This window comes from Phocoena sinus, chromosome 1 (assembly GCF_008692025.1).
Source record: "Phocoena sinus isolate mPhoSin1 chromosome 1, mPhoSin1.pri, whole genome shotgun sequence".
NCBI lineage: Eukaryota > Metazoa > Chordata > Mammalia > Artiodactyla > Phocoenidae > Phocoena > Phocoena sinus.
The window spans coordinates 38,276,444-38,290,761 of record NC_045763.1 but is presented as its reverse complement, the minus strand read 5'-3'; the positions used below and the strand labels follow the sequence as shown (position 1 = coordinate 38,290,761).

The 14,318-nt window shown below is 37.6% G+C and overlaps 1 protein-coding gene across 1 annotated transcript in view; it reads left to right on the top strand.

Annotated features, from left to right (window-relative positions):
- Positions 1 to 14,318, top strand: part of LOC116742613 (phosphatidylinositol 3-kinase regulatory subunit gamma) — an 83,657-nt gene that overhangs the window by 43,929 nt on the left and 25,410 nt on the right. The window contains exons 2-5 of the mRNA XM_032610364.1: positions 1,912 to 2,020; positions 4,154 to 4,252; positions 12,229 to 12,409; positions 12,801 to 12,926. Coding sequence (XP_032466255.1) covers positions 1,912 to 2,020; positions 4,154 to 4,252; positions 12,229 to 12,409; positions 12,801 to 12,926 — 515 coding nt within the window. The remainder of the gene's footprint in view (positions 1 to 1,911; positions 2,021 to 4,153; positions 4,253 to 12,228; positions 12,410 to 12,800; positions 12,927 to 14,318) is intronic.

The window sequence follows — 14,318 nt, the reverse complement described above, 5'->3', positions numbered from 1 at the left end:
GCAAACCGGTTCATCTGTACCATTTTTCTAGGTTCCACGTATATGCGTTAATATACGATATTTGTTTTTCTCTTTCTGACTCACTTCACTCTGTATGGCAGTCTTTAGATCCCTCCATGTCTCTACAAATGACCCAATTTCGTTCCTTTTTATGGCCAATACAACCTTTTTAACAAAGAAAGTATGTTATAACAAAACATAACTATTCATTCTACAGATTATCATTTTTCCTAATATGACCACTAAATATAGAGCCCCTATTAAGTTTTTTTTAGAAAAAATGACACAGTAATGCAAACTACATTTCCCTTCTCTTTACTAGTAATAAACTATGACATCCATTTGACAAAGCACTTCCCAACCCTACCAAAGTCATTTCTGCAACCTTTGCAACTCAAAATTGACCATCTTTTACACTTAATCTGTCTCCTGTAAGGAATGGATGTAAATGGTTATGTCAAGTGCAGAAGTCAGTCTGTGTCAGTTGGTGTGTATTTTATATTGTGTTCTTAAGTTAACACCAGAAAATGAAAAATAAGTACTCTTATGTGAATGAAACATACCCTTTGATAGTTATCACAGAGGCAGAATCAACTGATTTTTAGTCAGGACTAGTGTCTCAATGTCCATTTCTTTATTAATGCTTTTTATGGAAATATGTTAAAGGCATAGGTATAAACGCACATGTGAACAGCTTACTTCTCTCCCAATAACCACTTGCCTGGCCTTGCTCCTCTTTTTCATGGGATCAAGCTACTGAGCCCTCAGCTACAGAGGCTGTGGTGCCTAGTCAGTATTTTTAAATAAAGCAGATCTCATATCATCCTTTTCTGAAAAATGAAGTACAGAGAAGACTATGGAAAGTAGTGAGAAAGAGCATACTGTGAAAAACAAAAAACCAAAACCATAGGATGTGACGTTCAAATTTAGAGAAGAGCTGGTTCATGATAACTGTCAGTAAATCATAAAGTAGGGGGCAGATTGGGCCAGGACTGGAGAGGCAGGAAGGCCAGGGAGCCTCAGTGCGCCTGACAAAAGTGGGCATGCTCCAGATGGACAGTCTAATTACAACCATCATGGCAAACATTTTCACAAAGCTGTAAACTCTTCAAGGCCAGGGACGGTGGCTTACGCAAGTCTGTATCCCCACTTCTTAGTACTTTCTTGCACATGATAGACATTTAGTACGTATTTCTGGGAACCAGGGAACTGAGCTGAATCAGCTCACTGCTTTCGAAGCCATTTTGTGTGGTGTCTATTCATGCAATTCATTCACTCCTCTGCCTAAGGCAGGGATGACAAACAGACTTTATCTCACTCTGATGGACTGGTAATGGATGCCTGGAAGCATGGATGCCTGGAAGCATGAATGCCACAGATTTTGAGGGGACTTCCTTGGCAGTCTAGTGGTTAAGACTCCACGCTTCCACTGCAGGCGCACGGTTTCAATCACTGGTTGGGGAACTAAGATCCCCGCAGGCCGCGCGGTGGGGCAAAAAAAAAAAACTGCATAAAGAAAAAACGACGTGGATTTTGAGACCAATTCCTGGCATGGAGGAAAGGAGTGCCGCTCATTCACAATGCCACCTTGAAAGAATGGTGGCACAGACATTCTCTTTTCCCCACCCCTGGTCTAGGAGAAGGGAATCCAACGAAAAGCTAGTACTTTATAAGAAGGAAGTAAACGCAAATAGCTCGAATATTTCAGTTTTTCAGGCAATTATTGGTAGAGTTCTAAAAGGACTCTTTCTTTGGCTAATGTTTAACATTTAATATAAAATAACTCTTAATTTGATTTATAATTATTTGAATCTTAATGTACATTGGTTAATGAGCTGTGTTTGACTGAGGAAATTAGAAAACAAATAATAATTTACATCTACAAAATAATAATATTCATTTCTCTTCTAGCTCTTCCACCAAAGCCACCTAAGCCAATGACTTCAGCCATTACAAATGGAATGAAGGACGGTTCTGTTTCTCTTCAGGATGCAGAATGGTACTGGGGGGATATTTCAAGGTAACTAGAAGGGTACTATAATTGAATGAAGTTAAAAAAAATAATTTTGAGATTATGAGTTAAAATAAAACATTTTTAATGCCCCACAAGTTGTCATTTAAAGATTACCATTTAAAAAATTGTTTAGGAGAACCTTTCAAATTTTCTAAACGCTTTTCTTCCCACAAAAAAAAGTGACAAGAAAATCTTTCAATTATGGCTGTGATTATTACTTTTAATACTGTATTGAGGATAGACTTCTGAATAAATGAAACATACATTTAGGATAGGTGCATGTGTTTTAGGATAAAAGATATTTATCTATACTTAATTTTCCTTACTTTTCTGTTTCTAAGGCAATGGTTCCACAGTCTTTGCATGCATAAGAATCATGGGGTAGGGTCCAGGAATCTGCATTTATAACCTCCCCAGGTGATTTTTATGCACCCTTCACACACCTCCTTTTGAGAAACAGGACTCTAGTATAGATTTGCTTTTTGGGTAAAATGTGGTTTTGGGAAGCTTTGAACTTACAGAAGGAAAAAATATATATGTATATATATTTTAAAATTTGAACATTGTATTTTCTTGTTTTTAAAAAGTCCTATCCATTTCTGCCAAGTCAGATTCCAGGTTGCTTCTATATTGCTCAATATGCTTGTCCTTCTCTTTCTCTTGTCTGTTCTCTCCCATTACAAAGTAGCACTCATTTCTCTTTTTTTCCTTATCATTTTAACCATCTTTAAATATACAGTTCAGTGGCATAAAGTACATTCACATTATTGTTCAACCATCACCACCATCCATCTCTGGAACTCTCATCTTCCCAAAGTGAAGCTCTATGCCAATTAAACACTAACTCCCCTTTCCTCCTGTTCTCCCCAGCCCCTGGCAAACACCATCCTGCCTTCTCTTTCTATGAATTTGACTATTCTAGGTACCTTATATAAGTGGAACCATATAACATTTGTCCTTTTGTGTTTGGCTTATTTCACTTAGCATAATGTCTTCAAGGTTCATCCATGTTGCAGCGTGTGTCAGAATTTCCTTTTTAAGGCTGAATACTATTCCATTATATGTACATACCACATTTTTGTTTATTCATTCATCTGGACATTTGGCTTTGGTGAATATTCGGATTGTTTACAGCTTTGGGCTATTGTGAATAATGTTGCTGTGAACATTGGTGTATCAATGTTTGTTCAAGTTTCTGCTTTCAGTTCTTTGGGTGTATACCCAGAAGTGGAATTTCTGGGTCGTATGGTAATTCCTTATTTAATTTTTTTTGTTGTTGTTGTACGCGGGCCTCTCACTGTTGTGGCCTCTCCCGTTGCGGAGCACAGGCTCCGGACGCGCAGGCTCAGCGGCCACGGCTCACGGGCTCAGCCGCTCCGCGACATGTGGGATCTTCCCGGACTGGGGCACGAACCCATGTCCCCTGCATCGGCAGGCAGACTCTCAACCACTGCGCCACCAGGGAAGCCCCTCCTTATTTAATTTTTTAAGGAAGACTTAATATATTTCATATTCAAATTGATCAGAAAATTAAAATTTTAGCAGTGTACAATAAAAGGATCTGTTATATTTAAATACTACTTAATTTATATTTTAAGACCATGTGGTTCTATAATTCAAGTTTCTTTTATGCTCTGCCATTTTCTTTGAGTCTTCTAGTGTTGTTCCTTAAAGGCCTAAACCAGCTCTGCAGAAGGAATTTGTTATCAGTATAAATTCAAATTGGAGAATATTATATTAAAGGCTGTGAACTAAGTAAATTATCTCCACTCTGATCTGACCCAGCTGCCGCTGTTGCTTAAACTTAATCTTCTTTCTAAACAGCTGTTGTTTTTTTCTGAAACTCTACAAGTTCATACCTGCCTAAGGAAGCCCTAAAGGCTTAATGGAAACACTATTCCCTACAGACAGTTGAAACCTGGAAGAGTTTAAAAATCAAATACCCTTCCTTAGATTGCATAACACCAAAAATCAAAACAGAAAGAAATATCTACGGGGAGGAACTAAGTGACCTCTGGCAGCCCCCATGATTCAATAACCTTAGACGTACCTACCTCCCAACTAGTCTTAGTGATAATATGTGAAAAGAACAACCAACACTTACATTTTTTTCATTTTTCCTATAATTCTGTTCTTCAGGGAGGAGGTAAATGACAAATTACGGGACATGCCAGACGGTACCTTCTTGGTCAGAGATGCCTCAACAAAAATGCAGGGAGATTACACTTTGACTCTGCGGTGAGTATTTTTCAGCATTTTGGCTAGGGTTCTACTAGGATTATTTATTTCTGGGTATACAAAGATTCCCGTATTTTATTTAAATCTTTACATACAAATTTTTTCATATTTTTATTTAATTTAGATACATAATTTTTAGTTTGGCTAACCGTCCTTTTTCTACACATTTAAATATTTAAATATAATATTAAAAAGGCAACAGTTTTTATTTTTATGTAGCAATAAGACAAAAAGGCTTAAAATTCCTAAATGTAATAAGTAAGAAATATACTGTTGACCTTATGAGTGAAGGAGAGGTCATGGGCACAGCCTAAGGTTATTAATGATGTGCTGGGAATCCACCCCTCCAATAACAAACTTCAGAGAGTAAAACTCAACATAGTTTAGGCTGATGAGGATATGTAGAAGATAAAGCAATTCTCAGCCTATATCATGCCATCCATGTGGGCGTATTAGAATCTCATAACGTGGATGTATCATTCTTTATATTTACAAAGATGGGATGTATATATATTTATAAAAAAACTTTATATATATATATATATTTTTTTTTTTTTTTTGCGGTACGCGGGCCTCTCACCGTTGTGGCCTCTCCCGCTGTGGAGCACAGGCTCTGGACGCGCAGGCTCAGCGGCCATGGCTCACGGGCCCAGCCGCCCCGTGGCATGCGGGATCCTCCCGGACCGGGACACGAACCCGCGTCCCCTGCATCGGCAGGCGGACTCTCAACTACTGCGCCACCAGGGAAGCCCTATAGATATATTTTTAATTAATTAATTTTTGGCTGTGTTGGATCTTTGTTGCTGTGCACGGACTTTCTCTAGTTGTGGTGAGTGGGGGCTACTCTTCGTTGCGGTGCGCAGGCTTCTCATTGCGGTGGCTTCTCTTGTTATGGAGCATGGGCTCTAGGCACACGGGCTTTAGTAGTTGTGGCTCGCAGCCTCTAGGGCGCAGTCTTAGTAGTTGTGATGCATGGGCTTTTTTGCTCTGTGGCATGTGGGATCTTCCCGGACCAGAGCTTGAGCCTGTGTCTCCTGCATTGGCAGGCGGATTCTTAACCACTGTGCCACCAGGGAAGCCCAGATGGGATATATATTTAAATAGGTTGGGAATACTGTATTAGATATTTCCACATTCAGTTTTAACAATTAACATAGCCTAAGGGCAATAAAGTCTTGTGATTTTTTTTTTAAAGGAATATCTAAAGAAAAGAATAATGATAACAATAGTGACAATAACAACTTCCTTGTACTAAGCATTTTACATTCAATATCTATTTATTTATCAAAACAACCTTATGAGGTAGGTATTATTAATATTTCCATTTTATAGATGAAGTAACTGAAGCTTAACTTTGTTAAGAAACTTGTCCTAAAGACACTTAGCTTATAAGTGGCAGAGGATGAGTTCAAATCCAGACTTATCTATCTCTTTGTTGCCTTTCCAGCCTAGTATCTTTAGGAAAAATAATCCCATATTTTATGCTAGAAATTTGGGGTTTATATCAGTTTCTAGTAAAGACATTAATACCTTAGGACTTCAGTTGTGCTGAGGAATAATTAGTGTTCTACAGTGATTCATTCAGCTTAATTTTTTCCCATTCCAGTCAGGCTTCTGTCTCTACTACTCTACACGGACAGCTAAACCAATGGCCACTTCTCTCTTACCTTACCTGACCTCTTAGCAGCATTAGTCATAGACACTTCTTAGAAACAGTTTATTGTCTTGGCTGTTGTGACATCACCCTCTCCTAATTTCCTTCCTAACTCCTTTGCTCAATATCCCAGGGCTCAGAATTGGGCCTCCTTTTCTCCATTCTCCCAAGGTGAGCTTGTCCTCTCCCATGGCTTTAATATACAGCTTCATGGTGATGATTCATAAACCTTATCTCCAGCTCTGACCTCCTGAATTCCAGATGCATATATCCAGTTGCTACTTAGATAACTAGAGGACATACTAATTTTAATATAATCAAAGCAGAATTCTTGATTTCTAATGCATCTCCTCTACCCAGACTGTTTCTCTTCTAGTCTTTCCTTTTTTCAGAAGCAGAACCACGATCTCTACAGTTACTAGAACCACAAATCTTTTTTTTCCTCCCTTTCCCTCAGCCTCACATCCAATCCATCATTAAACGAGCCCTGCCAACTCTACCTCCAAATCTACATCCATAATCTCTTAACACTTCTCTACCATCCAAATCTAAGCCACCATCTTCTTGCTTATATTTCATAGTTACCTCCTAACAGATTTGGATATGTAGAAAGTTGGGAGAGAAGATTTGCAGGATTAGGTAACAATAGGAACAAAGATATGAAGGTGAGGAACTAGAGTCCTGTTCTGTGAGATGCAATCCCATTTGCCTAGAGGGTAACATTTGAAAAGAGGAAAAAGCAGTAGGGGATAGAAGGTTGGAAAAGGGTCATGTTGAAGAGGGCTTTGAATTCTAAAATTTGGAGTTTGTGTTTATTATCATAGGGAGGAGGGGGAACCATTTCATTTTTAAAAAAAATTTATTTATTTTTGGCTGCGTTGGGTCTTCGTTGTTGCACGTGGGCTTTCTCCAGCTGCAGCCAGCAGGGCCATTCTTAGCTGCGGTGAGCAGGCTTCTCATTACAGTGGCTTCTCTTTGTTGCGGAGCATGGGCTCTAGGCACGTGGGCTTCAGTAGGTGTGGCACGTGGGGTCAGTAGTTGTGGCTTGCGGGCTCTACAGCACAGGGTCAGCAGTTGTGGCGCACGGGCTTAGATGCTTCGCAGCATGTGGGATCTTCCCAGACCAGGGCTTGAACCCCTGTCCCCTGCATCGGCAGGTGGGTTTTTAACCACTGTGCCACCAGGGAAGTCCCCCATTTCATTTTTTAAATAGGGAAGTTATATGATCAGACCATATTTGAATAGAAAAAAATAAAAGAGGATAGAGACTAGTAAAGAGTTAAAAGGCTATTATTAATTGAGAGGGAATGATCATCCAGAATTAGATTTATTCTTTAATCATTTAATATTATTGAGTGCCCACATTGTTCTAGGAAAAGGAAATGATGGACAAGTCAGACATGGTCTCTTGTCTATAGTGTTTATATTTGGGAAGGGGTATTATTGGGGGAGAGGGAGACAAAATAAACACATAAAAAAGAAATGAGGGAGTTCCCTGGCAGTCCAGTGGTTAGGACTTGGCATGGCCCTGGGTTCAATCCCTGGTTGGGGAACTAAGATCCTGTAAGCTGCGAGGTACAGCCAAAAAAGAAATGAGACTGAATCACTTTGTTGTACACCTGAAACTAACACAATATTGTAAATCAACTTAGTTCAATAAAAAAAAAAGAAAAGATAATTTCACAGTGTATGAAGTGCTATATAGGGAATACATAAGGTTATCTGATAACAGAATATGAGGAAAGGGAATTTCACATAGTTTTCATGAGGGCCTCTCTGAGGATATGACTTTGGAAAACTGAAGGATTAGAAAGAGCCAGCCAGAAAAGTGTTCCAGGGAGAGGGAACAGAAAATGCAAAGACACTGATTTTGAAAAGATTTGGTGGATCCAATGAATGCAGAGACTGCTGTGCCTGGCTTCCAGTGTGAACCAGAGTGGTAGGAGATGAAGTTGAAAGTGGGGAAGAGCCCAATGCAGAGAGCCTGATGAGCCATGGTAGGGAATTTGAACTTTATTTCTGAGTGCAAAAAAAATTAATAAAAGGTTTTAAGCAGGAAAATGACATGATTGAAAGATTAAATGAACTATTACGTAGGATGGTGGCTCTAGGAATGGAGTTGAGGAATCAAAGTAAGAGGCAATGTGGAGCTAAGAGCTAAAAGAATTTGATAATAGAAAAGGTATGAGGTTGAGGAGGAGTTAAAAGTGACTGGTTTGACCCCTGCGGGGCTTAGAATGAATGTGCCATTTATAGAAATAGGAGAGCCAGGAGCAGTTGATTTTTAGCTGCTTCAGAACTTCCAGGTTAAAAAATATCTAGAATATGGCTAGAAATTTAGGTTTAATGCTTAGGAGAGAGTATAGGGCCAGAAAAAGATTCAGGTACCATCTATATAGAATAATTGGAATTTTAAAGAAAGAGTTTATTTTGGAAAAAATGGGTAGAGGCTGAAGGCAAATTTTTTAAGGGAACAACTGTGTTTAGCAGTCTAAGAGGTTGAGAGAAAAGAGTAATGTCCTAGAGGTCATGGGAGTATGAAATATTAAGAAGGAAGTGGGGATGGAGGGAAGGAAGGGAGTAGGGAAATTTCAGTCACTGCAAAGAATCTGAGCCTGGGATAGAGGAAGTGAGCAGAGTCTGAATTTGGTGACCCTCAAATGAGAGGAATGAGAGTGAAGTCAGACTGCAGAGAGTAGGTGATGAGAAGGTAGTGGTTTTTCAATTCAGTAACCATTTAAAAAATCAGCAAATAGTATTTATTATAGAAAATCTGGATAGTTAACAAATCTTTAGGAATCTGATATATGCCAGGCATTGGGCCAGGTGCTAGGATATAAGAAGGAATAGCATGATTCTTCTGTTCAAGAAGATTACAGTGAGGGAGAGGCATAATTAAAAATCCACCACCAAAATTCCTTCATGTCTTTACTTCCCTCCTTCTCTGTTTAGGGTCCATGGTCCACTATTAAAGTTACCCTTGTGAATATATCCTCTCTCCAAACTTGCTCCTCTCTCCCTTCATAGTAGTCGTCTAACTATATACCAACACTTGTTAAATTCAACTCTCCATCTATTTTTTGCTTATACCTGGGCAGCTGAATGTGGAGAAAAATACATCATGCTGATTGGTCTCACATTAACTTTGTGACTGCTAATCTTAAGTGGGCATTTAGTACTGCCCAGCTAAATTTGCATTTCCGCAATCCATTTGCTCTCTCACTTTACCTAGATGATGATTTCACATATACTTTTTTTTCTCTTCAGATCAACAACCCACCTCCTTCCCGTTTAACAAGCTGCTTCCTGTTTCTCTGAGGACATGGAAGCAGTTAGAAGCCATAATTCCATCATGCTCCTGTTGCTATAGCTGTCAACATGAATGTAAATACTCTGCCTTTTTCCTGTTCCATTCATGTCCTTGTCCAAGATCCTGTTGTGGACTGGATCCCATCCCATCCCTCTAACCTACTCAAGGACATCACCCTAGGAATTATCTTGTCCTTTCTTTTGTATCAACAGTTTTTGTCTCTCTACTGAGCCGTTCCCATCGGTATATAAATATGCTATACTGTCTCTCACTTAGGAATAGTAAATAAAGAATACTCCCTTGACCCTCTTTCTCTTTTCAGCTATTTCCTTATTTCTCTGCTCCCATTTACAGCAGTATTCCTCAAGACAGTTCTCTATAGGCATTTCTTCTATCTCTTCTTTCATTCTCTTTAATCCATTCCAGTCAGGCTTCCATCCTTACCATTCCACTGAAACCATTTTGTCAAGATCACTTAGTGATTCTCTACTTTGCCAAGCCCCAAGATCATTTACCCAGTTGATTATTTCCTCTTTGTTGAAATGCTTTTTTTTTTAATTGCTTTTTTTGGATACCATTTACTTATTAATTCCCCTCTCTTGGTTTCCTTTGTCATCTCCCTGACCACTAAACATTGGTGTACCCCAGGACTTAGACCTCGGACCTTTTCTCTTATTCAACTATGTTCATCTTCAAATAACATCTATAGGCTGACAATTCCTGATTTAATACATCTAGCCCAGAACTTTCTCCTGAACTTTAGATTCTTCACATAGGCTGCAGGATCCTCTGCTCTTGGATGTTCACTAGGCATCTCAAATGTAACATGTCTAAAACAAAAATGTTTTTTCCTCTTTAAACATGTTATTTTATATATCCTTCTTCACTCCAATAAATGACAATTACGTTCTGGCTACTTAAGATAAAAACCTTGAAATCATCTTTACCTTGTCTCTTTCTCTCATATCCATATCCAGGCCACAGCATATCCTGTCAGCTCTCTCTTCAACATATATTCAGAATCCCACCATTTCTCAGTGTCTCCACTGCTACTACCCTTGTCCAGGACACCATCATGTCTTGCCTAGATTATCTTTCCACTCTACCCCTTCCCACTTTGAATGGTCTCACCTCAACCTAGCAGCTAGAATGAGCCTTTTAAAACACGAAATAGATGATATCATTCTGCTCAGACCCTCTTGTGTTTCCCTGTCTTACTCAGCAAAATCCAAAGCCATTACGATGACCCATAGGCTATTAAATGATCTAAGCTCATTTTATATCTTTTACTTTGTCTCCCACTACTCTCCTTTTTGCTCATTCAGCCCCAGCATCACTGGCCTCATTGCTGTGCCTGGAATATGCCAAGCTTGCTTCTACCTCAGGGGCTTTGCACTTGCCGTTCCCTCTGTCTGGAAAACTTCTTCCCCAGATATCTGCTGTGCTAGCTCCCTCAATTCATTTAGGACTCTGCTAAATGTCACCTGAACAGAGTGGTTTTCCTTGTTTAACATGTATAAAATAGCAATCTCTCCACCCCCAGAATGATCTCTTCCCTTTACTCTGCTTTATTTTTTTTCCAAAGGACTTAATACCAGTTGATATATCTAGTTGTATATTTTATATGTTCTATCTTAATGAAAAATTCTTTATCCTCTTTATAAATATGGAGATACATTCCTCATGCTGCTGAACTGGAAGTTCTGTGAGAGCATGTACTATATCTGGCCTGCTTATCATTATGTCCACTGTGCCTCATACAGTTCCTGGCACATAGTAGATGTTCAATAAGTTTTTTTTTTGAATGAATGAGTGCTTTTTAGCTTTTCTCTAGCAGAAAGACCAGCTTGCATTTATTGTGGGTATATGTGTGGGTATATACACCTATAGAAACTGCATATGATTAGGTGGTCCTTCTAATGTACATTTTACAGGAATAGTTCTTCATCCATCTAAACACTGACCTTCTGAGCATTAAATTTAAATCAATCCATAGATTCAAACCAATTGTGTTTGACCTTTCACAAATCCCAGTGGTTCATTTATCATGTGTAATGGCATGGCATAAAGAGATACAGAAGCATATTTTTTCCCCATTAAGTCTGCATTCTGCTATAAGAACAGTTGAGTGGGAATGGTGCAGTATTTTGCTATGATATAATGAATACATCTGCTCTGGTTTTAGATTATACCTTATGGGACTTGTAAAACATTGCCATTTTAAGCTTTGGTTATAAATTATCTTTTAAGGGACCATTGGATATGACTCAGTAAGCAAAAGTGGTCTAAACTATTCAAGCATCAGATTACATCCATCTAATATAAATGACTCTTCAAAAGCTGTACTTTGTAAAACAGTTGAATGACAGTTGAATCATTTACATATTGTGATAGCCTAGATAAATAGTCATTTCCAAGAATTATAAGCAAATATAAAAGAAAAAATAAAGTAAGGTGCTAGATTAATTGCTCAGTTATAAATCATTCAAGGAGCTTAATTATGTTTGTGCATTAACAATAAAACCTTGAGTGCTGTGTTGGTGTATGTGTGACAAATGGTTATCATCCCCCTTCATGTAGAGATTGCTTCTGCTTCCCTCCACAGACACACAACCACGTATCTTTAGATCCCAAAGAGATTGTCCCTGTTCTTCCTGATATAGAATTTAAATTTAAAAATTCATTCAGAAAATAAACAAAAGGTACAATTTACTTGTGTTTTGATTTTTTTTAGTGATTATTTTTGCTAAATTTGTTGATACTGGAAGCTGTGTGAGTATGCTGACCTTTAGTAACCAAGATATTTTATAGACAAAAGAAATAGTTGTAAAAAAATATGATATTATGTATACTTCTACACATATAACATGTGCCTTTTTACCCATTCCAGTTTCATTAACATAGTAAAAACTTGTTTATAATGTAATACCAAGCTTTCATATCTCCATGTGAAAGTAGTACTTCAATAGAATTTTTTGGGAAAAAAATCTACAGTTGTTGTCTTGTTCACAGGAAGGGAGGCAATAATAAGCTAATAAAGATATATCATCGAGATGGTAAATATGGCTTTTCTGATCCTCTGACATTTAATTCTGTGGTGGAGCTCATTAGCCACTATCATCATGAATCTCTTGCTCAGTACAATCCCAAACTTGATGTGAAGCTGATGTACCCAGTGTCCAGATACCAACAGGTATGAGTACACAATTTTTTTTTGGCTGTGCTGTGCAGCATGCAAGATCTTAGTTCCCCCACCAGGGATCGAACCTGTGCCCCCTTCAGTGGAAGTGTGAAGTCTTAACCACTGGACCGCCAGGGAAGTCCCATGATTACACAAGCTCTTGATAGCTAATTGGCAAGTCATTATTTAACAACATCATTTGATTCTGACTTACCAGGCTTATCAGTTAGAAAAAAGAAGAAATTTAGACGTTTAAAATTTCATACTTAAGATTTAAGATATTTTTAGAACTTATTTTGTGGCTACTACTCCTTAATAGCTTGTTGTATGTGTTTATTAACTTTATATAAAAATACTTCTGTTTATGTTTCCTATTCTTTATTTCTTTTGTTTACCTGTATAGGATCAGTTGGTAAAAGAAGATAACATTGATGCAGTAGGTAAAAAACTGCAAGAGTATCACTCTCAGTATCAGGAAAAGAGTAAAGAGTATGACAGGCTATATGAAGAATATACCAGAACATCCCAGGTTAGTATATTTTTGTTGTTTAGGCCAATAAGTATGCAATAAGTATTATAGTTATATCGGATTTTCTATAATTTTTAAATTTTCTATAATTCACCTGACAATCTTTAGCTGTCTTAATATCTTTTTTAATTTAAAAAGTTTTTAAATTTATTTTTTATTGATGTATAGTTGATTTACATATATAAATTCTTATATATATTTATATATAAAAATTATTTTTCAGATTCTTTTCCATTATAGGTTATTACAAGATATTGAATATAGTTCCCTGTGCTATACAGTAGGACCTTGTTGTTTAAGCTGTCTTAATATCTTTTTGTTTTTAATTGAAGTATCCTTGATTTACAATGTTGTGTTAGTTTCTGGTGTATAGCAAAGTGATTCAGTTATACATATGTATACGTATTCTTTTTCATATTAATATCTTTTAATATCAAATAAACTGGTTTGAATAATACCAACTTATTATTGAATAAGTTTTCAATAGGGTATAAACACCGTGCTCCTATACATCTTTATTCCTCCCCCTTTATATTGTTACTACCACTGATTACATTTTTATACATTGCCAGTTAGCATAGATTTATAATTATTGTTTTATGCATTTGTCCTTTAAATCATATAGGCTTTTATATTTACTTATCCAGTTACCTTTACCAGTATTCTTTATTTCTTCATGTAGCTTTTTTTTTTTTTTTAATATTTATTTGGCTGCACCAGGTCTTAGTTGTGGCACGCGGGATCTTCGTTGCCTCATGTGGGATCTTAGTTGCAGCACATGGGATCTAGTTCCCTGACCAGGGATCAAACCCAGGCTCCCTGCACTGGGAACTTGGAGTCTTAGCCACTGGACCATCAGGGAAGTCCCTCTTCATGTAGCTTTGAGTTACTGTCTAGTGTCCTTTCATTTCACCCTGAAGGAGTCTCTTGAGCATTTCTTGTAGGGCAGGTCTAGTGGTAACAAACTCCTTCAACTTTTGTTTATCTGGGCATATCTTAATTTCTCCTCCTTCATTCTTGAAGGACAGTACTGCTGGTTATAGAATTTTTGGTTGATGGTTTTTTTTTTCTTTCAGGGCTTTAAATATGCCTACCCACTGCCTTCTGGCTTCTATGTTTCAGATGAGAAATCAATTATTAATTTTATTGGGGGTCATTTGTATATGACAGGTTGCTTCTCTCTTGCTGCTTTCAAAATTCTCTCTTTGTGTTTTGACAATTGGACTATAATGTGAAATACTTGTTTTTTAATATGTCTATAGTTTATAATTGTTAACTGTGAAGGGTATTCCAGTATTACTGTGCTTCATGGTACCTTGTTTTGACCCTAGAATTCATGTTCTTGATTTCTCAGCCCCAAAGCCCTTGATCTTATTTCTAAGCTAGTGTCTG